At 37.9% G+C, this 27322-nt stretch overlaps 1 protein-coding gene across 4 annotated transcripts in view; it reads right to left on the bottom strand.

Annotated features, from left to right (window-relative positions):
* NAV3 (neuron navigator 3) overlaps positions 1-27322 on the bottom strand; it is an 853944-nt gene that overhangs the window by 185136 nt on the left and 641486 nt on the right. For all 4 annotated transcript variants that reach the window (XM_059186398.1, XM_059186399.1, XM_059186402.1 and 1 more), the window contains 2 exons: positions 20392-21418; positions 5355-5470 (listed from right to left, as the gene is read on the bottom strand). In XM_059186398.1, the coding sequence (XP_059042381.1) occupies positions 5355-5470; positions 20392-21418 (1143 nt within the window). The remainder of the gene's footprint in view (positions 1-5354; positions 5471-20391; positions 21419-27322) is intronic.

Raw genomic sequence — 27322 nt, 5'->3', positions numbered from 1 at the left:
AAACAAAAAACACCTAAAAACCTTTCTGAATGATTCCAGTGGACTAAAAAACACAGCTCACTTTACATTTGGCAAGCTCTCTTGGCACATCATGAAAGGGATAGTCTCTGAGGTCACATTCTTTCTGTCAATGAATGTAAGAATGAAAGCCAAGCCATAGCAGTAAAATCTGAGCCACCACTCTGGCTGGACTTAGAGTATCGAAGTTGTGGCATGAATCTTGAAGGATAGGCAAGAAGCTCACTCACCCATTGCCACAAATTATTTAATATTTTCCACCTGACTGAAATAATTAATGGAACCCCCCCCATTATTAGATAGGGTAAAAAGTCCCTAGGTTTCCCCCCTAAGAAAATGACAAGTAATAGGAAACTTGAATGATATACACAAAGAATTCTGAGGGATAGAAGGTCACCAAATTGAAAAGGTCTTGCGTTTTCTCCCGTATGCCATTTTATTGTCATTCATTTCTGATATGTTTCTTCACACCATTTTTAAACTCCATTTTAACTTCTACTACCATTTAATCACAAAGACAGTGTTTTTTGTAACTTCATGTGAATTACCGTGTAAATGAAAGTGTAAAGAGCTAAGCTTCCTGGCTAACTTCATGAATCTAGTAAACCTGCTTTTCAGTGTGAAACATTCAAGTCTGCTCCTTAATGGTATCATGAATCTTTACATGTCACACCTCTTACAGGTCATGCAATAGGGATGCTTTTCACATTGTTTAAGCATAAAAAGGGATTTTTCCTGGGGAACAAAACAGAAGAATGCAGGGAAGGGGGATGGATAATTTTAGGCATCGCTTGTGCACAGGGGCTCAGACATTACCTACAATGACCTTGAGCTCATTCTCTCCTGCTCTTGGTTCCGTTTTTTGATGTTTATTTCACTTGAAGGTGAAGGTAACTGCCGGAAGGTCCTAGCTTCTTTTGATTAGTGTTGGGTCTACTGGAAAAACCACGTCTCTCTTCTAATAGCCTTAGGAAAAGTTCTGAGATTTATTCTCATTGGTTCTGACTAACCTGAATTGGGCCACATGTCCTTCTTGAAAGGGTCACTGTGGTTAAGGGAAAAGGTTGTTCTGATTTGATCTGCTTGTGTCAATTTTACTTGAACCACAAAAGCAGTGATTGATAGGGCAATGGTTTCCCCCACCAGAAAAAAAGAAGAAGAAGAAAAAATAAGATTAAGGTGCCATTATTATTAGCAGATAGGGTAAGGGATGCTGGTCAGCCAAAACTATACCAGGATATCAAGGCATATTTACTATGAAGCCAATGGTTCTTAAGATACAGATCTTCTAACCAGCTTATGCTTCTTCCTAAAACACTACGTGTAATTTTATATTTCTATTTTTATATTATTTTCATGCTCCCTCAAATAGCATAGACTTCAAAAATTCTCAAAACCGGATCTTAGCCTGCCAAGACTAAATCCATCAGAGTTCTATATCATTAGGGCTACTTCTCTTGGAGAGCAGGACAGAATTAGTCCCCAGTGAGGCCCCCGCACCAACCATTACCAGCAAGAATTCAACAATAACAATAGCACTGAAATTTCTGGTTATAAAAAACCAGTGAACTACCAAGATTCCAGTGAACTTAAGAAAATTTCCCACTTTTATAATAAAAAAATAAATGAAATTAATAAGTAGAATCTTTTTTTCAAATTGTTTTCATTGAAGTTGTTTCTTCCTGGAATATGATTTTAAGCCCTATCTAACTCTTCACAGCTAACTTAGCTGCTCCCAGGCATCTAGTAATTTAATTATTTGTGATGTTAACTTTTGTGTCTTACCCTTCCATAACAGGGCTCATGTGTTAGTCATGTTTGTTTTCCCAATCCTTGCAACGCCCAGCATGGATAAGGTACCCAGCGAAGATTACTGAAAATATGGGTGAATGAATAAAACTCTATCTCACAACAGTCCTGTGAGTTTATTAGGCATCACAGTCATCTCACACACACACACACAAAGGAAACCAAGGAACAATTCAGCTAAATGATGGCAGCGCAGAGGCCGGAAGTATATTTTTCTACTTCCTAGAACATTTCACGTCCCTTATTTCATCTTGTCTTTGAAGAAATATTCTGTGGGCTCAGCAATGATTTCAAGCACTTTTGTGGTCTGTGGTTTCTCTAGCAGCCAGAATACAGTAGGGACAACAGAAATCAGGAGAAGAAAGAAAGAAAGGAAGGGGTCAAGAGAAGTTCTGTTTTTGATTTCTTAAAAAATTAAAACAGGAGATAATTAGCACCCTGAGGACTACAGAGAATGATTTGGAGCAGAGGGCGATATTAAGGAGGTAGAAGAGAAAGTAATCTGAGGAAAGGTGGAAAGAATGTGAATAAATGTTGTAGATGTGGTAGCAGGGGTAGATGTGGTAGCAGGTATGTATGAAATTCTTATCTCTCTGCTTTAATTTTTTGCAATGAAATCAACATCAAGGTCATCAGTTAAGGGAGAGGATAGAAGAAGTGGAATGGTAAGTTTGAGAAGAAAAGGTATAAAATTGTCATCTAAGAGCTTGAGAGGGTTCTCAGATGACAAAAAAAAAAAAAAAGAATGAATGTACTGAAGAAATACAAAATGATTGCTAGGTAGCACTAAATATTCTTTAAATGTTGGGGGCCATAAATATAAAGTGAATCACATCACCATGGGACGAGTTTTCCTCCAGGTTCATTCAGTGCTGCTACGGAACTGGTGGAGGGTTGAACATAACCAGGACTGTGACTTTATCAAAGGAAGTAAGAGGGGAGCAAAAGTAAAGGGTATATGCAAAAGTCAAACTGCATTCAGTTCCACAGGAGTTCAGTGAGTTGGGGTGGCGGGCAGGATGGAGAAAGAATATACAGAGTTTGATGCGGGTCAGTGAAATGCGGTGGGATCACCATTTAGACCCAATAGGAATAGAATTTTAAAATGGGATCCATATTTAAATCAGCATTTAGAAATTCTAGTAGAAGCACTGGTAGAGTTGGACCAAAAGAAAGAGCACTGAAAAGCCAGGATGAAATCAGCAAGATTGGGATGCCTTGAAGTGAGTCTGTGGGGAAGCTGCAGAGACTGATTGATGATGCCTGCATGGAGGGTAGGACCATGAGCTTAAGTAACTCAGAAGGGATAAGAAGAGAAGATCATTGGAAGAAAGACCAGGGTATGCTAATCATCCTCTCATCACTGGTCTACCTGTATACTCTCGCCTAGATTCTTCCAATTACAGCACTCAATTTATAGCTTACTAATCATAAATGAATATCCTCTTCTAGATAATCTCAAGTTTGCCTCCGAGAATTTTTTACTATTTTATCATTTTATTTTACTATTATTTTAAGATTTTATTTATGTATTTGACAGACAGAGATCACAAGTAGGCAGAGAGGCAGGTAGGGAGAGGAGGAAGCAGGCTCTCCATGGAGCAGAGAGCCCGAGGTGGAGCTTGATCCCAGGACCCTGGAATCATGACCTGAGCCGAAGGCAGAGGCTTTAACCCACTAAGCCACTCAGGTGCCCCACTATTTTATCATTTTAAACAAATTACAGAAATGACACAGATAAGACTCATTTCACCATTTATTTGCTGTTTTCTTTATTATACTCCTATCTAGATCACAGACTCAAATCTATAATTTTATATAATTAACGAAAATGCAAAGTAATATTATACCTCCAATAAATCCATTAAGTTATTATGTTGTGTTCAAGTTTAGTTTATATTTCACTTCTAAATGTTATATTTAAAACAGCAGAATATTAAATGGAAATATTAGCTGAAAATGTGAAAAAATGATCAAGCAGTAGACAGAATAAGAAACCAGAGAAAAAAATCAAATATGGATTATGTAAATAGAGATACTCAGTGATATATAAATTTCAAAGAAACAATGTTCCTTGTGAAATTCCCATAAAAATTAGAAGTCAAACTGTACTAAATGCATTTCATCTTACGTACTTGAGCTCTAGTATTTCATAGGTATCTTGATACATAATTGAAGACATTCATGAATACAGAAATGTCTGAAGTATATGAATCTTCATGCCATATTAAGTTTTTAAAATATCTAGTCACAATACATATATCCATCATCATTCTGATTACGAGACTACCTGGAGCTATGGGAAAGCCAAAGCTTCCCGCAACGACTGAAAAATCTGCAAATACCATCCTGATTGCTATGTCTTGCCATCACCTTTTCTACCTTTACTCAGTACTGGCCCACTGTAATCTTCACACAAACTTCTAATGCCTGATGATGCCACTGATAATTCTACAAGGACCCCTTGTTTGTGTTATCAATGTGGTCATTATCTACTGGAGGATACTGTGTTAATGACTGCAGCCTGCCAAAGTACTCAAGTTCACCAAAGTGGAGAAGCTCTTTAGTACCCAAATTTGTGATATGGTTATTTGTATGAGCTTCAGGACAATTCTTTGAATCTTTGGGGTACAATAGCAACTTTTTTTATATTAAATATTTATTTTTTTTTTTCAGAATTTACCAGGGCTGACCAGAAACTTACTGGAATAACAGATATACCACTACTTCTAAGAATTCTTACATTTAGATAAAATGTTCTTAAACTCTTTTTCCCCTAGGAGCACATATTTTGCTAAGAGCTTTCTTAGTTGCTCATAAATATGGACCTATATAATACAATTACACCAAAGGTTTTCCACATATGCCTATGTTTACCTGGGCCCTAGGAGAAAAAAAAACCTTGGACTAACACAGAAAAGTGTGTTTTATATACTTAAAAGTCTGACAAATTGTGTCTGGGTATGAAATGGGTTTTTTTTCTTTAATTATTTCTATATAATGAAATATTTCCATAATTAGATTTTTTTTCCTAAATAAACATTTGGAGCCATCATGTAAGAGTTTTCTAAATTGTATAGAATTGAAAAAAGAGAGGGTTATATTGGACATGGAATATTTGCATTAACATCTGATCCTTAACATTTTTTAAATCTCCAAATATATTCAAGGGCTGTCTTATTAACAATGGAAAGTTTTCTAGAACTTCTCTTATATTGAACTTGACTAGTCTACGGCCATACCACCCTGAACGCGCCCGATCTCGTCTGAACTTGACTAAAGGCGAGAATGACTTAAAGATCTCAACCTCTAAAAGCACTACCATTCTTTAAAAAATTCTTCACAGAACAACAAAGAGATCACCCTGAGCAAAGTAACCAAATATCTAAGAATCTCTGAAGTATGAGATGTACACAGTCCATTTATGCTTAAGAAAAAACAGTAGCACAATAACGCTTAATAAAAACACTTACAGAGAGATTGCAAAAATTCTGAGGTTTGACCTACCCATCAATCAGGTCACTTACCAGATATCTCCTCTAGGCACTGCTTAGCAGTTTTATTATATGATAAATCCATCTTAGTAGGACTGGTACAGGAGTCAGCAGATGGTAAAGAGGTACCTTCATTTTCTGAATGCGATCTGAAATTAACCAAAAAGACAGAAACATATAGCAATTGTTTTCACCAGTGACTCAAATTTCTCTTGTACAAGCAGAAATCAACATGTTAAAAGTTTTCTATCAAGGTAAGTAAGCATTTCCTAATGACGGAGACATTCCAAAACTATCTATTAGAGATAGTCTTTATTATACTTTTCATATACAACCCAAGTAGGAGTGAGATATTAAATCATATTTCCTAGACTTTCCTAAACTTGAAAGCTTATAATTACCAGTAGTTGTATTTTGGAGAAGTAAAAGACGAAAAGATTGAACTTTTTTTTCTGCTGTTTTAGACAAAAAAGTCTGGCTAAGTTGTGTTCTTGTCAGAAAAACCAATAAAAGTACTGAAAGCACCCCTAAAATTATTTTTCCATGAAAATTCTAGAAAATATATCCTAAAATTGGAAGTATAAGTAAAAACAAATTTCAGAAAAGTTGAGGTCAATGAAAACCAAACTCTCATTAAAATTTCATCTACTGTATATTTTATGTTTATGTGTGTGTGTATGCATTGGTATGTATTTGTATGTGTGAGTAACATGTAGAGAGTAGGTCTAACCAAATGAAAAGCATGCAACAGACCGACTGCATATATTCTGACATTCCAATCTTACTTCATACATTGCTCCTTCCTTTTATGCACAGGCAAATGTTTTAAGAAGCATGATCTTTCCTGATGCAGCTTCAAAATCTACATATATTCGATCCAAATCACCACATTTAAAAAAATCTACCTTGTGAACTACTAAGACACAGTGAAGGCAAGGCACTATAGTATTGTATGCTAGACTGTGTCCTTTGGAGACTTCTCATTTGCTGGGCATCCCATTTGTATGACCGGGTTTGGACCATGGCAAGAGCTCACTAAATAGTTCTCACTTTTAAAAACATCTATAGAGAATATTTATATGTGAAAGGAAAATGCAGTATGTTTTTTTCTGAATCAATTTTTAATTAATATGTTATTTTTATTCTATATCCTGGTGTTGTTTGAAAGGAAATAAAGCATAATCATCAAAAATACTTTGAATTGATCTGACAGATATAAAAACTCTGAGCTCATTAGGATTTTAAGAAATCATGGAAAACTTTATGCTGTATGTATGGGTATATGTGTATATACAGAGATTGATACAGAAAAGAAAGAGCTATGTAAGAATTTATACAAATGGTTTCTGTTGATTTCTGGCAGACTATCCTTATTTTATTCTAACTTAAAACTGATTATAAAAAGCATGGCAAAATTAAGAAAGAGAATATAGTATCCAAGTGACAGGATGTACCATAAAGGCCAGTTTACCTCAATGTTGCTAAAATCAACACATCTTAGTCTTCACCTTCCTTGATGTTTTGGCAGCATTTAGAACAGAAGACCATTAGTCTTTTCATGAAATTGCCCTACCCTGGCTTCTATTACAAAAATCTTCCAGTTTGTACCCCATTCTCTAGGAATGCTACTTTTCTCCTCTTTTGTTCTCTTTTTCCCAATCATTAAATGTTTTTATGCTCTTCATTGTATCCCAATGCCTTGCCCTAGTCTCACAATATGCTGCACTCAGGAAATAGTTGATAAATAAAAAATCTTACTAGTAGTGACGATAAAATGGCATCACTGGAGCAAAGCACGTGGAAGGAAGCATGGTATAAGGGTGCATGCACTGGGCTTCAGTGTAAAACTTGGCTCTCTAACTACCTACTTACTAACTCATGTAACCTTGTTAAGGTACCTACCCTACTTGAATCTCAATTTGCTCATGTATGAAATCAAAGAAAAATATGCTCCTTGAAAAATAATTGTGAACCCAAGCGTTATTATTACTTAGGGTTTGGAAAGGCATTCTCTTGAGGCATGTAGGATTCTGGACGACATTAAAATGTGGGGAATGTATCTGGCTCTCTGTATAGCCCATTTCTTTTCTTCTCTGGCTCCCAGGTTCTCCTATAGCCCTGTCTATTGATACCCCTTGCTATTCACTGCTGAAGCCCACTATAGTTGGCTCCTCTACATGGGCTCATTTCTCACTGGCCACTGTCCTTCCCTGACCTGATCCTTAGCCAGCTGTCTATGAATGAAGGGATAAAATCCTCTGAAGTTTTCTAAGGACTTTTATTACTCACTGAAGTAGTTTAAACGGAGAGTATATAGTGAGATGGGAGACCCCAGGGAAAGCTGACTGGCTGCTTGCCAGGAAGGCAGGGTGCCTTGGTAAACTGGCTGTGAGCCAGGATTAGCCTCTAGTCCTGCAGACTCAGTATTCACAGACATATCTCAGAAGCTGAGTCACATTAAGTAGTTCACTGTGATGGTTGTCTAAAGCCCAGTGCCAATTGGTTCTTATTAGAACAAGATCAGCAGCTGTTATAGGAGCCTGAATGCCTGTGGTCATGTTAGTTACAAAGACTCACAGTATCCCCCTCTGGAAAAATCTGCATGGAGCAAAAGCATATTCAGAACGTGTTTTGAGAGTACAAATTTTGCTTTGCTCTGAACAAACAGATCTTAAAAAATACTGCTCAGGAGCTGACTGTGGCTATCTTCCTCAGCATGTGAGACCTGGTACTCTGTACCATCAACCGTCTCCACACCCCTGTCTGAGTCTCTCTGTCTCTCTCTCTCTCTTTTTAAGATTTTTCTTATTTATTCGACAGACAGAGACCACAATTAGGCAGAGTCAGGCAGAGAGAGGGAAGCAGGTTTCCCGCTGTGCAGAGAGCCCGATGCAGAACTCGATCCCAGGACCCTGAGATCATGACCTGAGCCGAAGGCAGAGCCTTAACCTACTAAGCCACCCAGGCACCTCGAGTCTCTTTTATAAAAAGTATGCATGCTTCTGACAGCTCAGTCTTCTCTTAGGAACCTTTGTTTTATTTTATTATATGAATCTGTCAGTGTGTGTTTCTGGCTGATTCCCTCTTTATTATCCTTTTTTATTTTAAGTCACAAGAGGCAATCTTATTTACCTTATTTTCAAGTTCTTTGGTGTATTTTCCATGGTATTCCCTACATCAGCAATGCTATCATTGGAAAAAGGTTGATCAAGGAAAGGAACATAGAAAGGTTACATTTTAAATAATTATAAAAAGGACTTGGAAGTCACCTCTGGTTTGCATGGACTTGTAAATGGGTCCAGATCTCTGTTTTACATACGTACGTTATGAGCCATTCATTTCTCCAGGATTTCCACTTGTATTTGTTAGAGTGGAATTGGATTTTAACTCCAGTCTCCGGAGGGGCAATCACCGCTAACTGGTAAAGATTTAACTTTTATACAAATGATCAAAGAAGTTCAGTTAAATCTCTGAAGACTCCCAACATGTCCTCTCTTTTTGTGCATGTTTCATTCTAATAAAATAAAGGGATCTGGGGTTGCTTCATGAAACAATTTCTGAAGAGTTCAGAATCAATAGTGCTCTTCAATCAAAGGGTACATCTTGACAGATATAATCGATACTAAAGTGGCATCATCCACTGTTCCCACATAAACTGATACTGCATTTTCCTCATATTGATTGGAAAAAGAAAAAGTAAGTGTCATAATGTTCCTTTAAAATATTTAGAAGATATGTCCTGTGCAGACTAATAACTGCATTTACAACATGGTCAATATGTTACAAACACCCATTAAAACTGTAAAATACAACACTGCAAAAAAACACCATTTAATTCATTTAGAGTGCTAATAAGCCAGGCTCTCAGTGTTAGTATCTGTTGCTAAGGGGATAGTGGTGAAAAACCTAGACTTCACTGATGATTTACATAAAAGCTCTTTCCTGTCTCTGCACTTACTATGTATTAAATACTAGGCCTGGTATTCCTGTTGTTATGGAATGAATGTCTGTTTCTTCCCCCAAATTCTTATGTTGAAAACTAGTCTCCAATATGATAGTATTAAGGGATGGAGACTTTGGGGGCTAATTAAGTCTTCAGGGTAGAGCACTGATGTCTGGGATTAGTGCTGTTGTAGAAGAGACCTCAGAGAACTCCATTGCCCCTTCTGCCATATGAGCGCGGAGTGAGAAGATGGTCATCTATGAACCAAGAAGCAAGCTCTCACCAGACATGGAATGTGCCAGCACTTTGATCTCAGACTTCCTGGCCTGCAGAATCATGAGAAATAAATATTTGCTGTTTAAGCCACTTGGTCTATGATATTTTTGTGATAGCAGTTTGAACAGATCAAGACACTTATAATGTAGGTACTATAGATAAATTTAGGCTTCTAGAGATTAATAATTTGTCTATGGATCAAGCTGGTTGACAGTCATTCTGTATTTGAAACTGGCTGCCTCTAAATACTGTTTTTTAACTGCTACCCTCCAGTTTAATACCATCCAAATGCCCCTGGACACTATTTTAGTACATTTAAGTTCTCCTTCGCTGACACATACCTCACTCACTAAGTTAATAACACACAATATTTGAATGTGACAATATCTATTGGTCTACCTGAAATATTATTCTCTGTTCTTTACTACCTTAAATTTTTACTCTTGAGAAAAAGAAGCTATTATACACACCACTTAAAAGAATTCAACAATAAGCCTAGATACCATTAACTAGCAAATTTCAAATTTCATAAATATGGGTGTTTACTTATTGATTTATATGAATCAAGATGTATCTTCCTGGGGTGCCTGGGTGGCTCAGTGGGTTAAAGCCTCTGTCTTTGGCTCAGGTCATGATCCCAGGGTCCTGGGATCGAGCCCCACATCGGGCTCTCTGCTCAGCAGGGAGCCTGCTTCCCTCCCTCTCTCTCTGCCTTCCTCTCTGCCTACTTGTGATCTCTGACTGTCAAGTAAATAAATAATAATAATAAAAAAGAGATATCTTCCTGTGCATTCATCTTAACATGGATCTAGTCACAAATATGAACACAAATAGAACTGGTCTGAGGTAGCAATATTAATTAATGTTCTTACAGTTCTTGATTTATAAATCCAACAAAGGCAAAGAAAAGTATCTTTCCAAAACCACCAATGGTTCTGCTTTCTTCTTTCCTTCCCAGTGGGAAGGCGGAATGGTGACAACCAGGGCCAAGGACAGAAATCTGTCAGGGTAAAAAGCAGTTCAGAGTGGAAGGGAGATATGTTAGATTCAGGTGGGTTGAGCAAATCAGAAAACATAGTGAGGGGGTGCCTGTGTGGCTCAGTGGGTTAAGCCTCTGCCTTTGGCTCAGGTCATGATCTCAGGGTTCTAGGATAGAGCCTTACATGCTCAACAGGGAGCCTCCTTCCCCCCTTCCCCGGCCGGACTCTCTGCCTACTTCTGATCTCTCTCTGTCAAATAAATGAATAAATAAAATCTTAAAAAAAAAAAAGAAAAGAAAAGAAAACATAGTGAGAATAATGGAAACCAGGTTTCTCAGTTGACTAAAGGAAATACAAGTAGAGGAAGGGAAAATACATATTGTCCTCAATTTATGAGTTAAATTCCGATAAACCCATTGTAAGTTGGAAATATGAAAATACCGTAAGTTGAAAATGAATTTACTAAGAGACCGAACACCATAGCTCAGCCTAGTCTACCTTAGATGTGCTCAGAACACTTACATTAACTTCCACTGGGCAAAACCATCTCACACAGAGCCCATTTTACAACAAAGTGTTGAATATCCCATGTAATTTATTGAATACTATACTGAAAGTGACACACGGGATGGTTGTATGGGGACAGAAGGGTTGTATGGGCATCAGTTTTTTTATTCCCATGATTGCTGGCTGACAGGCTGTGAGCTCCTCCTGCTACTCGGCATCACCAGAGAGAGGACCGTACTGCATATCAGTCGCCTGGGCAAAAATCAAATCCCAACGTATGGTTTCTACTGAGTGCATATTTGCTTTGACACCATTGTAAGTTGAGGGCTGTCTGTCTTTGTGTATATATATCATAGATAGCTCACAGATGCTGAGAAAAATAATGATATAAGTGTGTATGTGGGAGCACACATATATTGGGAGGAGTGAGATCTTGGTTTCTAAATATCACTCTCTACAAAAAGAAATCAGGACTCCTTATTAGAAGCTGCTGCCAAGACAGGGAGAGGACAAGATGAGCCTGGAACTCCTTGAGCCAAAAAGAAATGAAGCTCTCAAAGAATAATGAGAACAGAAGCCAGCTTGAAGAGGATCCCAGTAGTGACATCTGAGAAAATTTAAGCATTAAAATAGTCATGTCAATGGATTATAATCCACTGAATACAATCGGAATCCATTAGACCACGCAATTTGAAGAGAGAAGAAGGGAGAAGGAGAAAGCGTATCTCTTTCTTAAGAAAGAAAGTCAAGGCATAAATGCACAAGGAATGTGCAGGATTAGAAATCATTTGACCTCTATTAAAGTAAAATACTAATTTCCACAAGAAATCTCAATGGATGCTAAGCCTTACAGGTAAAAGTAGATCAAGGAATAGACTTTTCATAAAGAGTCTCAAAATATCTTCCCACAAAAATACTTATTAAATACAAATGAGGCAAAGTAACTCTAGAGTGAAAAACCCGGACAGACATTATCTTCATCAAGGGAGAAAATTTAACACCACCAAAATGGGAAGCAGAGATATTGTTGCTACCTTATAGGGTGCAATGGAAAGAACACAGCAGCATTTCTGTGACAAATTCTAGAAAACAAAAAACAAACAAACAAACAAAAAACAGAATATGCAGCTAAACATGAGGAAATCGCAGACAAACCCAAATTAAGAAACATTCTACAAAAGCCTGTCTTCAGCATATCAGCTTCACGAAAGCCAAGAAAAGATCAAAGGACTGCTCCAGATTGAGGGATATTAGGAAAACTGGACACCCGGATTCAATAGTCATCCTGAATCCGTCAACGGGATCTCTCTGGCACAATCAGTGAAATTGAATAAAGTCTCTGGGTGCTCTGAGTGAAGTGTATGTGGGACTTCTTTGTACTGTACTTGCAAATTTTCTGTAAGCTTAAAATTTTTCCAAGAGCACATAAAATATAGAAAGAAGAAACAGCAGTGGTTCAATTGGGCAATCTGGCAGTAAACCCTGGAAGCTAACTACAGAAGGTATTTGATGAAGCTTTTCTGCTGAGAGAATGCCAGCTCTTAGCACTATCCCACACAACAGGCCTTCTTCTAGTGGTGTCTCTGTATTCCATCTTCAAAATACTGCTGTGTGAGGGAGTTTCAACTGCTACTCGACGCACCGATCTATATCGAATCTAGCAAAAGATCAGCTCGCCAAGGCAAGCATTCAATAAGCTGCAGTTCGTCCTGACGACCAATTATGTCCAGTTCACATAAAACCACAATTGCAGCCTAATCTGTAATGGTAGCTGCAGGGCTCACAGAAGCTTTTACTGCATGATGGTTATCTGCTCTACATTTCAATCTGGGTAAATTCACAGCTCCTCCTACTCAATTTACTGGTTCAACAAATTAGCCAAACTTAAAACCCCGTGAGTAAGCATTTTCAAAATTGATGTTTTGCATTCTTTACCTTTCAGAACTTAGTATATTCAAGTGTCAATTTTCCATGTCACTTTCTAGGCAAATCTGAAATCTTGCAAAAACTGGTTACAACAAAAATTTCTCCTGAGAACCCATGATGCTATGGTATAAGATATCTGAAAGAAGAAAACCTCTAAATTCAGACTTTAGTGACCTAATTTTACAAATCGAGTGTGTATAGAGGGTCTCTTCTTATATTTAATTCATAGCTTTGAGATGCATGATGATTTTCTTCTCTGTACAACAACGTCTTGGCTTATCTAAGGGTTGGGCTCTGTGTGTGTGTGTGTGTGGTGTGTGTGCGTGTGCGCACGTGCTTACACAAGCGTGTGTGTATTACCCGCACTCCTGATTCTGCTTCCCTTTGCCTTTAGATGTTTGCTTTATGTCCAATGCACACTATTTTCCTGGCATTTCCCACGAGTAGTCAGAAAATAAGGAAAAGAATAAACACCTCAAAGTAACAACTTATTAATCTGGTTAATAGCTGTTTTTAAATTTATTGCTGGTTGCTCAAATGCTTGAGGTTTAGGAAAAATGTACAGGTCTCTCTTTTCCCCTTCTTTGCCTATCTACTTTACTATTTAACTCCATCTATCGTTGTAACCATGAGGAATATAGCTCTAAAATAATGAATACAAAAGCAATGTAAGAAAAATAACACAGGGGAAGAAGGGAGCTTGGGTAACAATTTTTGAATTCCAGGAGAGGAAAATAAGTTTGAAGGCAGCATAAAGGGTAGACCAAGAAGGAACACCAAGAAAGAAGGGAGAAAGACCAGGAACAAATGAAGCTTCCTTTCTTACTATTCTCCATTCTCCTTCCTTTCTTCCTGTAATTGGAACCTTTAATTCAAGTCTTAACAAAGCTATCTCTGAAAGTTTGGAAGTTTCTCCCTCCTCTAGCCATTAAACATGGTATAAACTAAGCTGTCCTCTTCCATTAACAATCTATTTTACACACTGAAGACACATCAATTTTTCTGACCATGCTTCACACACACACACACACACACACATACACACATACACAGAGGAGTCTAAGTACCTGATATTCAAGAATTTCTACTACAATTAGGCTCCAATCAACCTTCCTTTTCCAGAAAAATCCATTCAACTCACTGACTACCCTACGCATCTGGTGTTTATCCCGTTTTTATGGTTCCTTCAGTCTTGCAATTCCTTCCCTGTACTCCTCATTTTTGCATGCTTAAATCAATCTTTCAGAACCCAGCTCAAGTGCCACTATCTCTGATTCCAACAGCTAGCAGTAATTTGCCTTGTTTTGAAGTCTCAATGTATCCAATCTGGTTCACTGCTAGAGAGCTTTACACTTCCTGCTTCATTCTGTAGTGATCTTTAAGACAGTCTTTTGCCTACTGTATTATGGACGATGAAAGGAAAATGACATACGGACGTGTGTGTTTCACTCTATCCTTGATGCCTCCTGTGTAGTAGATACTTAGTAAGTAGTCATTAAAGGAAGGGAAAAAAATAAGTAAATGAATGTTCTGAAGAGAAGATATTTTATTCTTTAAATATTTCAAAGCTGTTTATATGTCAATTAAGCATCTCATTTATAGGACGAGGTTTCAGAATTTTCCCTGTTCCACTGCACATTTTTGTTAGCTGTTCTATTCTATTCAACCCATGTTGATGGTGCCACATTCAACAATTTTATTTGGTGTCTCCTGTGGGTTGGGTCTATCCTGGGCCTTATGCTACTAAATAAAAAAGACAACACTTGCACTCAACGAGCTTACATTATAGCTGGAAATGGCTGAAATCATACTTAATGATAAGTTATCAAAATAATAACAGATAATGAGAAACTCCGTGAATAAAGTATAAGAGGAAGGGCACCTGGGTGGCTCAGTGAGTTAAAGCCTCTGCCTTCAGCTCCGGTCATGGTCCCAGGGTCCTGGGATTGAGCCCTACATAGGGCTCTCTACTCAGCAGGGAGCCTGCTTTCCTGCACTCTCTCTGCCTGCCTCTCTGCCTACTTGTGATCTCTTTCAAATAAATAAATAAAGGGGCGCCTGGGTGGCTCAGTGGGGTAAGCCGCTGCCTTCGGCTCAGGTCATGATCTCAGGTCCTGGGATCGAGTCCCGCATCGGGCTCTCTGCTCAGCAGAGAGCCTGCTTCCCTCTCTCTCTCTCTCTGCCTGCCTCTCCATCTACTCGTGATTTCTCTCTGTCAAATAAATAAATAAAATCTTTAAAAATAAATAAATAAATAAATAAATAAATAAATAAAATATTTTAAAAATTTTCAAAAAATTATGAGAGGATGATGTCATATGATTTGGTGAGAGGCATACTGAATGTTTCTTTGAACCAGATGTCTAGAGAGAGCTTCTGGGAAGAGGTAGCATGTAAACAGAGAGCTGATAAGAAGAAGTACCCTGCTTTGCTCTGGAAGAGAGTCATTATAGGTAGAGAGATTGCCCATGACTATGGCCCCTAAACAGGATAGGTTAGTTTGTTGAGACACAGGATGAAGGGAGGGGCTCAGTGCACTACAGGGAGAATGGTATGACTATGGCTTGTGGGCTAGACAGGGGCCAGGTTAGTTGGGCAAGGTGTTTGGGTTTCATTTTTTTTTTTTTTTAAGTATAATGGACATTCAATAGATTGTCTCATGGACTGGAATGATATATATGATTTATACTTCAGAAGGTGAGAGTCCCTGCTGTGTGAATGATATTACTGGAATAGAACAAAAGGTAGGTAAGAACTGGTGATGACGGCCTGGACCAGGACAGGGAGGGTGGAAATCGAGATAAATACCTAGTTAAGGGTGATCATATAATAGTTATCTGTTTCTCTGCTTGACTTATTGATATGAGGAAGTGGTGATGCAACATGGGGGCTTAAGTGGGTACGAGAAGAATCAATGAAACAAGATGGGATTGGGAGGGAGACAAACCATAAGTGACTCTTAATCTCACAAAACAAACTGAGGGTTGCTGGGGGGAGGGGGTTTGGGAGAAGGGGGTGGGATTATGGACATTGGGGAGGGTATGTGCTTTGGTGAGTGCTGTGAAGTGTGTAAACCTGGTGATTCACAGACCTGTACCCCTGGGGATAAAAATATATGTTTATAAAAAATAAAAAATTAAAAATTAAAAAAAAATACCTAGTTAAGGGTAAGTTTGGGGGAAAGAGTCAATAGGAGTAGCTGAAAAAGAGATGTACAGGGACAGAGTGGCTGAACTGCAGAACAAAATATGGATTCTTTCTAAATTTTCTTCCTTAGTCTCCCACACAAAAAACCATGCATCGCAACCTCTAGTTTCTGTAGTATCTCCGTTACTAGTGTTTGCCCAGTTCTTTTTAATTTGCCTACTATTTGTTCCATAAGGCTTGGATTGTAAAATTATAGAATGTCAAATTTGGATGATGCCACAACATTGACGAATTCTAACTCATGCTGTAAATCTTGTCTCTTGTCTTAACTCCTCTGGATACATTCGCTGACTCCGTCCTCATGTAAGACTTAGGAAAACCATTCTACACTATTTTTTGCATATACTTCCATAAGAGCAATGAGTTTTTGTTTTTATTATATTCTATAATTATCTCCCATAGACTGAGCTTCCTGAAGGCAGAGGCTTAAAAAATAAAAAAAGACCCTTCATAACTCTTATGCCATAGTATTGGCAGAATGAGTGATGAGTACATAAATGAAAAAGTATTTGGTGCTTTTCCTTTACCTAAACTATGGCAACCTGTCATTCTATCATTTCTTAAATTATCTCTGGTAGTTACCTTAATACTTACAAAGGTAGCGTATTCCATTCCAATAGGTTTAAATATTGGGAACTTTTAACATTAAATTAAAATATTCTTTCTCAAAATTTTCACCTTTGACTTCAGTTATCTCCACTCATTAAATGGATAAAGATATACTAAGTTCAAAATGACTTTTTTCACATTGTAGTGACAAATGAGTTACAAAACCTTAATATAGAACATCCTTGCATTATATAGGAAGTAGGACTAATATGAAATCCATCAACTTCCAGGACTCAACATTATATTTATAGAACTCTTGACATTCAATTTGTAAGAAAGAGTATTATGAAGCATATATTAGAGTCCCAGAAGAAATAATTAATAACCTAGCCTGACCTCACTGGGCTGCGAAAAAGGGAAAAATACTACCATCAGCCATCTATATTCCCATTTTATAGAAGTTATTTAATTATCTCTAAATGTCAAAAATATGTATATTTAAACACATACATACCAATATAGGTATCCTAAATTTATATTACTTCCAACCAATTAAGCATTTCCCATCATAAATGAATTATTAGAAATTTTACAATCTATTATTCACATCTTGGCAGCCAGAATTTTTCTATAATAATACTTCATATTTCTATACACAGAGAAAGAACTGATGAGCAAAGAAGGGGCATACTAGAGGTCTACGTATAGTTGGGTTAACAGGCAAACCCTACTAGTCCTGTGACTTTAAGAGATGAGTCCTGTTCTGATTTGAAATCTCTGATTCTTCCCCTCTGTAGAAAGGAGATAACATTCTTTTCTCATGAGGTTATAAAAAGTTTAAATGAGAGAATGAACATAAATCTTGTAACATACAGACTTGCACTACCTACTCAACAACATTATAAAGTAGTTAATTATTATTATTATCTTATCAAATAATTAGCAACTCCTAGAAAGTCTGTCAGACATTTTGAAGGAAGAATTCTTAAATGGGCTTGGAGCAGGCAGAGTCCAAAGTACATCAGGGGGTCATATAATCCAAACTATGTGACTCTGTGATATAAATAGCTTTCACTGACAGTTAAAAAGCTTAACTGTTAAAAAAAAAAAAAAAAAAAAAAAAAAGCTTAACTGTTAACTACTCTCCCTTAAGGAGATTTATATTATCATTTATAAAATTATTTTTAATTTATAGAAGACTCCCAGCAATTATTGCCTCCTATATAGACTATGATATGAAATTTTCTTATTAGATGGTTTTATTTCCAATTACCTTATATTATTCATAATGACACAACTAATTGCTGATATTTGTAAGTCATTCACTCTGAACCTGGCTCCGTGCTAACGTCTTTACATGGGGTTGCCTTACTTAATCTTTAAAACACCTAAATAAGGTGTATATTCTTAACCACCACCCTTTATAGGGTTATAAACTGAAATTTGGGCAAGATTGTTCACCATGTGGCAGGTACTGTTCCAAGCCCTGTATAAATATTAATTCAATCTTCAAAATAGCTTTATGAGACAATGTCTATTATCATCCCCATTTTACAGATTAGGAATCGAGGCTCAGAATCTTTAAATATTTTGCCCAAAGTCACATGGCTAATAAATGACCAACAGAGGCAAACTGATTCCAACACAGGCAAACTGGCTCTTGGGGTCATCTTCTCAACAATGCAAGATGTTGTTTCTGAACAATGACAGAACCAACAGACTTCACAGCCTATATTCTTAGCTACTTGGCTGTATTACCTCGGTTTTATAATCCCCATTTCAAAAAGGATAAATTCAGAGGTTGGACAACCTGGCAAGGACACGCAGCTGATCCACGGTTGAAACTGTAAGCTGTACTCCTTCCTCTTTTTATTTTATTTTTTGTTTTTTATTATTTTTTTTTCTAAAGATTTTATTTATTTGACAGAGAGAGAGACAGTGAGAAAGGAAACACAAGTGGGGGAGTGGGAGGGGGAGAAGCAGGCTTCCCACTGAGCAGGGAGCTGGATGCTGGGCTCAATCCCAGGACCCTGGGTCATGACTGGAGGCAAAGGAAGATGCTTGATCACTGAGTCCCCCAGGTGCCCCTCCGCTGGATACTTTATGACAAAGAAACAAACAATGCTATTGCTACTTCCAGGAAGATGCTTGCCAACCTGGCAGGTACAGTCTTTCTGCTTAGATTTGCACTTTCCTGTGAAACTCATTTGTGGTGATTTGAAATGACTGATGCTTCTACAGAATATATTAGAGATGCATGAGTGGGCTGAGTATGGCATATTTAAAACTTTGTGATTTTTTTTTCTTACATATTTGGAATGTGAATTATGATTTGACATCTTAAATTTTCATTTGTCAGATAGGGACTCCGGACTTAGAAAGAGCTGACTCCCATATGATCCAAAGACAAAGGTTTTAAGTGAATCACTGCTACTAAAGGCAGAAAAGCAGACCTAAAAAAGAGCTGAAATGCAATAATTAGAAACTTGCTTTGCTGAGTACATGAAGCACCAGAAAAGCACCTACATTTTTCATTGAAGGAAAACAAATCCTTATAATTATTTTCTTTACTTAAAAAACCCATACATTTAACAAATTTAATATGCTTTTAAGCTATATAATATTGATGCTTATTTAATTATAGCAGGTCCTACTTCCTATTCAGAAAATTTCTTTCCTGTTGTCGAACTTCCAACCTGCGGAAAGGTCAGATGTTATTCCTCCCTACGCATTTCCTCACTGAAAAGGCAGTGAATAAAAATGGAGATAAAGCAGCAACTGACATGTTTCTAATCAATGAAAACAAACCACACAATAGACAAAATGTGCTATTTTTATGAGTAGAATGAGTATTTTAAAATATAGCATATATTGACATATCTTAAATCTTATAAAATAAAGAATTATAATGCAAAAACTAATAAATTAAGCACTATTATAAGAATTATGTAGATGATTATTTGGGGCTAGGAACTTATGATTAGCTATAGGAAAGTAATATAAATTTTAAGCTGGAAGAGCAATGCCTTAAAAACAACATTTAACAAACACAGTGTACCAGAATATATAATAAACATATGCATGACACTGTTATTCTTCTCAGCTTTTTAGGTAGGTACTGTTACTCCTATTTGACAACTGTAGAAAATGGGATTAAGAGATATTAAGTAACTTGTTCAAAGTCACACAGCTGGTAAGTACCAGGGCAGGACCTTTAATCCACAGGTGTCTGATTCCAGAGCCTGCCCCTTTAACCATCATGACATATTTTCTCTCAAGGGTGAAAACAAAAATATCTGTGAACTCTATAAAACTGAGAATTACTTTAAAATACTAATAATAAAAGTAGCAGTAGAAGTCATAATGGTAATAGACACAGGAGAGAATCATGGCATCTGGATTTTCCTTCTTCTCTGAGAACAAGTAAGCTAACTTCTGAAGGCCTCAAGAGGAAGGCCTACAAAGAAGGAAGGAGAGGACAGAAGATAGGAAGAGGAGGAAGAATAGGACTAGAGCATACTAGATTTTTTTTCTTAAAACATTAAATCCTAGCCCTTTATCTTCAGACCAAAGTGTTCCAAAATGATAAAGTAAAACACAGCTCTAGTAACCTTCATTATGATGCGCGGAGTAGGAAGAGCTGTAGGAGTTCACAACCGTGGACGCACAGCGGCCATCTTACCTGTAAATGAACGGAGCCACCGTGGCGGTGTTGGGGTGGTTGTGTTGCTGCTGCTGAGGGAGTTGGACAGCACCGTTCCCCGTGGTCTGCCCACCACCTTGTGCCACCAGTGCAGCACAGAAGCCAGTGGGAGGGGCTTGACTGACTTCCCTTCCTTCCAAAGGAGCAGGGCAATTGGATGTGCTTGCTTTCTCAGTGGTCATGGTCTTGGGTAAGGACTGGGAAGGGCTTCCCTTGGTAGTCCTGAATTTTTCTGACTCTTTGCTCACTGCACTGCCAGGTGAAACGGTCTGCTTTGCTGTGGGCACCTTCGAGCCCGGTTTTGGAATGCCACTGGAAGAAGGGATTAAGCTTTCTTTCTTGGCTGCTGCCGTCTTGCTACCCTTTGGGATCAAGCTTGCAATTTTGGAAGTCTTTTTCGGAGCTGTCTCTGTCACCTGATCCTTCTCATCCTTGACCAGTTTTTCAGTGCAAACTTTATTTTTGTCCCTGTTCTTTTCTTCTTTTTCCTTTGGCTGTAGCAAAGACTTTTTATTGCTGAGATGTTTGCTTCCAGCTTTTGGAGGGGCTAATTTAGGGGACACTTTGGGGCTGCTGTTGGTTGAGCCACCGCTATTCAGACCACTGTTAAAACCTTCCGTCTCACCAGATTCAGAAAAGGCATCGTCATCCTTCCCCCCATCACTGGGCCCTGAACTGGGAGGCTGAGGGGGACGTAAAGCAGTCCGGGAATTGACCAGCTTGAATTTTTCAAGCATGGATTTCTGGCCCGAGGAGGCTGTTTTGACCCCTTCTGATACAGGGGGCTTCAGTCTGTCTGCCGGTGGTGTGGGGGAGGTGGCTGGGCTGGACTGCTTCACGGTCAGCATGGTGGAGGTGGCACTGTGCTTGACATTCATGGACTTGCTGCGCCAGGGCTTGCTGGAGCTCGGAGAAGGGATGGCAGACGCGGGGGGCTGCCCCGCTGTGCCAGGGGGTTGCATGTTACCATTTACACCTGAAGATGGCTGAGGTCCTTTGGAGGAATCTGGATGTGAAAACAAAATAATAAAGAACAGGTTAATGATATTTGATCATGTGTATCATACCCCTGAGTACTTCTAACCACAGACACAGTTAAGGATCTCTCCTGTGAGCTGAACACAGCCTGCTCCATGGCATCAGTCACGTTGGTGATATGGCTGTTTTCATATTGTACATCAAAAATTCAGGACCTGAGAGCCACTGATTTTGGAAAACAACTTTTGCTTTTTCCTTCCTAAAATTACTCTTACCTAGATGAACTTGGATCATAGATATCATAAATATTAGATAGATAGTCAGAGATATCTAAAGACAAAATGTTATCCTTCCTTTAAACAATTCTTTATATTTTTTCCAAATACTGCTGTACCTCAGAGCAATAAATTGATTCTGCATAGTCATATAAAATATGTTGTAAAATAATTAAGATAAAAAAAATAAAATAAATGTTAAGAAATTATTTGACCTTATATAGAAACTACCTTCTTGTTATCTGATTGAATGTGCTTATGAATTAGGACTTAGCTCTTAGTTAATATTGTTAACTTTGATTTTTATAAAAAAATTGAAATTTAGGCTAATATGGGTCAGATATAATACATATATGTTGTTGTACATATTATATATATGTTATGTATTTATATAAAATATACATTTATATCTAGATATATTTATATTATATATGCATCATATAATATATATATTATATATATATTATACAAATCCATATAACAACCCTACAAGGTAGGTATTGATATTTTATCCCTATTTTAGAAATAAAAAACGAAGGAAAGAAAAACTGCAGAACTTGTTCAAGGTCACCCAGCCTGGATTTGAACACAAGTTAGAGCTGGTGCTCTTAACCAGCATACCTGTAGCCTCCTGAAGTGATCTGAACAAACTTGAAATACTAGTGAAAATTCAAGCTACTTTTGTGGGGCTATGGAAATAAGGCCTTTTTCTACAAGAACTTTATAATGCATGTGTTTACTTACTTTTTGCTCAGAAATCTCATTATGGTATGAACTGTTCTATGACTCTTTGGTTCTAACACTGATTGATGCCTGATTACAAGTCTCATTTTTAAGTATAAAAAACTAAATCAAAGAGGGATTTTATAACATGGGATAGAATAGAAAGAACTGAGCTTGGAGTTTAAAGACCTCAGTATAAATGTTAATTCGCATTGGGGAGCAATAGAATTCTGGTCATTTACCTTAAACTTCATCTGTTGTAAATGCCTCCTTCTTTCATCTTTTTTTTTTTTTTTTGGAAACATGAAATGATCAATGACAAAATTAGATATCTAGGTAACAGAGGCGTCATTTAGCACTGTTTACAGAATAGATATTGGTAAATAGATGCAGAGCTATTTTTTTTTAAGATTTCATTTATTTATTTCACAGAGGTCACAAGTAGGCAGAGAGGCAGCCAGAGAAAGAGAGAGAGAGAGAGAGAGAGAGAGGAGGAAGCAGGCTCCCCGCAGAGCAGAGAGCCTGATGTGGGGTTCGATCCCAGAACCCTAGGATCATGACCTGAGCTGAAGGCAAAGGCTTTAACCCACTGGGCCACCCAGGTGCCTGCAGAGCTATTTTTGATGAAATGTTCAATGGAAATATTTTATAAATAATATCCTCTCCATAATATTCAGGAATTAGAGCCAATTTAATTTCATTAAATATTCACAACGATATACTACAATGTTATTATTTTTAAATGTTTTCTTCAAAATGCATGAAAAATTATAGGTAATCAAACCAATCAGTACCAAGTACTACTCTTAACAATTTTTCAGAAAAGGAAATTAAGGGGCTCCTGGGTGGCTCAGTGGGTTAAAGCCTCTGCCTTTGTCTCAGGTCATGATCCCAGGATCCTGGAATCGAGCCCCACATTGGGCTCAAGCCCCACATTGGGCTCTCTGCTCAGCAGGGAGCCGGCTTCCCTTCCTCTCTCTCTGCCTGCCTCTCTGCCTACTTGTGATCTCTGTCTGTCAAATAAATAAATAAAATATTTAAAAAAAAAAAAAGGAAAGGAAATTAATACACAAAAAGAGAAAATAAAGAAATTAGAGACACACAAAGAGGTTAAATTATTAGTTGAATATTTGTGTGAGTTAAACTTTTTTAAACTAAGTGAGCCTAAAATGACATAAGATTTGTGAACTTTATGTTAACAAGAATGGACAAATGCATTTTATATTCAATAATTTATTCTGCCAAATTTTTATTTAAATTCCAGTAGTTAACATACAGTAAAATATTAGTTTCAGGTGTAGGATTTAGTGATTTATCACTTAAATACAACACCCAATGCTCATCCCAAGAGCCCTCCTTAATATTTGTTTTAAAAACTGGTATACTAGAGATTATAGATGATGGTGGAGGAGTACCCAATGAAATATCATTAGGTTTCAGGAGATAGGCTAGATAGTAATCAGTCCAATCTGACACCTACAAACTCAACAAGAGATAGAAGAGAAGAAGAGCAGCAATCCTAGGTACAGAAAATCGACCACTTTCTCGCGGTTTGAAAGGTAGGACAGGCGGAAAAGTGAATCTGAAGCAATGGGAAGATAATCCGCGGGGGGAGGGGCCGGCTCGGGACAAGCAGTGGAGCAATGGAGCACAAAATCAGAACTTTGACAAGTCTGCTCCACTGAGGGATGTTGCTCCAGAGGCTAAGCAAGGGTGGGGCCCTAGTGGGGACAGTCTTGTCTCAGGACCTGTGGGGTCACAGAAAGACCGGGGATGTCTGAGTGTGGCAGAGTTACCAGGTATCAGAGCAGGGAAGCCAGCTACAAAGATGGAGCCAAAGAGTGAGATCTCAACTCAGTGTTAAACCATTATCCAAGGCACACTTGGACCTCTGCTCTTCAAGTAGGGATCCCACAAGTGGAAAATGCAGAGAGATCCTCTTCATCCTCATCAGGGAGGACCAGCACAGGAGCGTGTGAAAGGAATCTGCTGGATTTGGAGAATCTAAATGTAGCTGTGCGCCACAGAGAGAAACGCTTGGTCACAGGCGGGGTGAGCACAGAGCACAGCCAGAGACCAGGGAGATGGGAGGAACTGATTGCTTTACTCTGAGGGTGCAAAGAGGAGTGGGTCCCCCAGCTCTCAGCTCCTCTGGGCCAGAGATTAGGAAGACGCCATCTTCATTCCTGTCCTCCAGAGCTTTAATGAAAAAGTTCAGGGGAGAAAAGCTCTGAGAGAAAACCAGAACAGATAACTTAGCCTGGCCCCTGGAAAGGGTGGTGCAATTCCGCCACAGGAAAAGACACTTGAGAATCACTGCAACAGGCCCCTCCCCGAGAAGATCAGCAAGAACATGCAGCCAAGACCAAGTTGACTGATAGACAAGAACTGTGGAACTCTAGAGCTAGGGGAAAGCAATGAATAGAATTCATGGCCTTTTCCCCATGATCCTTCAGTCTTGCAAAGTTAAATAATTTTATTTTTTTCTTATTCTATTTTTTAAAACTTTTCTTCTTTCCTCTTTCAATTTTTTTTTAAGATTTTATTTATTTATTTGACAGACAGAGATCACAAGTAGGCAGAGAGGCAGGCAAAGAGAGAGGAGGAAGCAGGCTCCCTGCTGAGCAGAGAGCCTGATGTGGGGCTCGATCCCAGGACCCTGGGATCATGACCTGGGCCGAAGGCAGAGGCTTTAACCCACTGAGCCACCTAGGCACCCCTCCTCTTTTAATTTTTAAAACTATTTTAATAATACCTTTTAAAAAAAAAATAAGATCCTTTTAAAATATTCATTTTTAGGGGCGCCTGGGTGGCTCAGTGGGTTAAGCCGCTGCCTTCGGCTCAGGTCATGATCTCAGGGTCCTGGGATCGAGTCCCGCATCGGGCTCTCTGCTCAGCAGGGAGCCTGCTTCCCTTCCTCTCTCTCTACCTGCCTCTCCATCTACTTGTGATTTCTCTCTGTCAAATAAATAAATAAAATCTTTAAAAAAAAAAAATAAAATAAAATAAAATAAAATATTCATTTTTATAGTTCTATTTTATCCCTTCTTTTTTTCTTCTTTTTCCAACCAACTTATCTTATTGATTCCTTTTTTAGAATCTTTGTTTAATTATCATCTTCACAATCATATTCCATCCCTTCATTGTGTTTACCCTTCTTTATATATATATACATATAAATTTTTCTTTCTTTAAAATTTTGGAAGTTAGTTTCTTCTAAGAGACCAGAATACACCCAAAATCAAGTGGGTGGCTCTATTCTACTCAACAGCCTAATACATATGTGTGTGTGTGTGTGTGTCTCTACACACACACACACATATAATTTTTTATTTTGTATTTTTCTTTTTCCCCTCTTTCTTCTCCTCCTGGTTTAGTGTATCTTTTGATTTGGTTACCATATATTTTTCTGGGATCTTTCCCACCATTTCAGTATTTTATTCCCTTTTTCATATATTCTTCTCTGAATAAAATAATAAGGCAGAAAAACACAACCCAAAAAAAACAGAACAAGAGTCAGAACCAATGGCTAGAGACCTAATCAATATGGACATATGTACTATGTCAGAACTAGAGTCCAGAATGATGATTCTCAAGGGGGTAGCTGGGATCAAAAAAGACATGGAACATATTAGAGAAATACTGTCTGGAGAAATAAAAGCCCTTTCTGGAGAAATAAAAGAACTAAAATCCAACCAAGCTAAAATCAAAAAAAGCTATTAATGAGATGCAATAAAAAATGAGGCTCTTACTGCTAGGACAAATAAGGCAGAAGAGAGAATTAGTGATATAGAAGCACAAATGATGGAGAATAAAGAAGCTGAGCAAAAGAAAGAAAAACAACTACTGGGCCACAAGGGGAGAATTTGAGAGATAAATGATATCATAAGATGAAACAATATTAGAATAATTGGGATTCCAGAAGAAGAAGAAAGAGAGAGGGGGGCAGAATGTATATATCAAAGAAACACATTGATAATTATAGTAGAGAATTTCCCTAATATGGCCAAGGAAACAAGCATCAAAATCCAGGAAGCATAGAGAATTGTCCTCAAAATCAATAAAAAGAGGTCCAACCCCATCATCTAATAGTAAAACTTACAAGTCTTAGTGACAAAGAGAAAATCCTGAAAGCAGCTCAGGATAAGAAGTCTCTAACATAAAATGGAAGAAATATTAGATTGGCAGCAGACTTAACCACAGAGACCTGGCAGGCCAGAAAGAACTGGCATGATATATTCAGAGGACTAAATGAGACAAATATGCAGCCAAGAATACTATATCCAGCTAGGCTGTCATTAAAAATAGAAGGAGAGATAAAAAGCTTCCAGGATTAACAAAAATTAAAAGAATTTGCAAACACCAAAACAGTCCTACAGAAAATATTTTACAGGGTCCTCAAAGCAAAGAGAAAGTCTAAACGTAGTAGACCAGAAAGGAACAGAGGCAATCTACAGTAACAGTCACTTTACAGGCAATATGATGGCACTAAATTCATATCTTTCAATAGTTACCCTGAATGTAAATGGGCTAAATGCCCCATTCAAAGGACACAGGGTATCAGAATGGAAAAACAAAAAACCAAAAAAACAAAAACAAGATCCATCGATATGTTGTCTACAAGAAAGTCATTTTATTTTATTTTTTTTAAAGATTTTATTTATTTATTTGACAGAGAGAGATCACAAGTAGGCAGAGAGGCAGGCAGAGAGAGAGGAGGAAGCAGGCTCCCTGCTGAGCAGAGAGCCGGATGCGGGACTCGATCCCAGGACCCTGAGATCATGACCTGAGCCGAAGGCAGCAGCTTAACCCACTGAGCCACCCAGGCGCCCAAGAAAGTCATTTTAGATCCAAAGACACCTCCAGATTGAAAGTGAGGAGGTTTAAAATAATTTACCATGCTAATGAACATCAAAAGAAAGATGAGGTGGCAA

Source organism: Mustela lutreola, chromosome 8, assembly GCF_030435805.1.
Source record: "Mustela lutreola isolate mMusLut2 chromosome 8, mMusLut2.pri, whole genome shotgun sequence".
Lineage (NCBI taxonomy): Eukaryota > Metazoa > Chordata > Mammalia > Carnivora > Mustelidae > Mustela > Mustela lutreola.
This window is presented reverse-complemented; position numbering and strand designations above follow the sequence as displayed.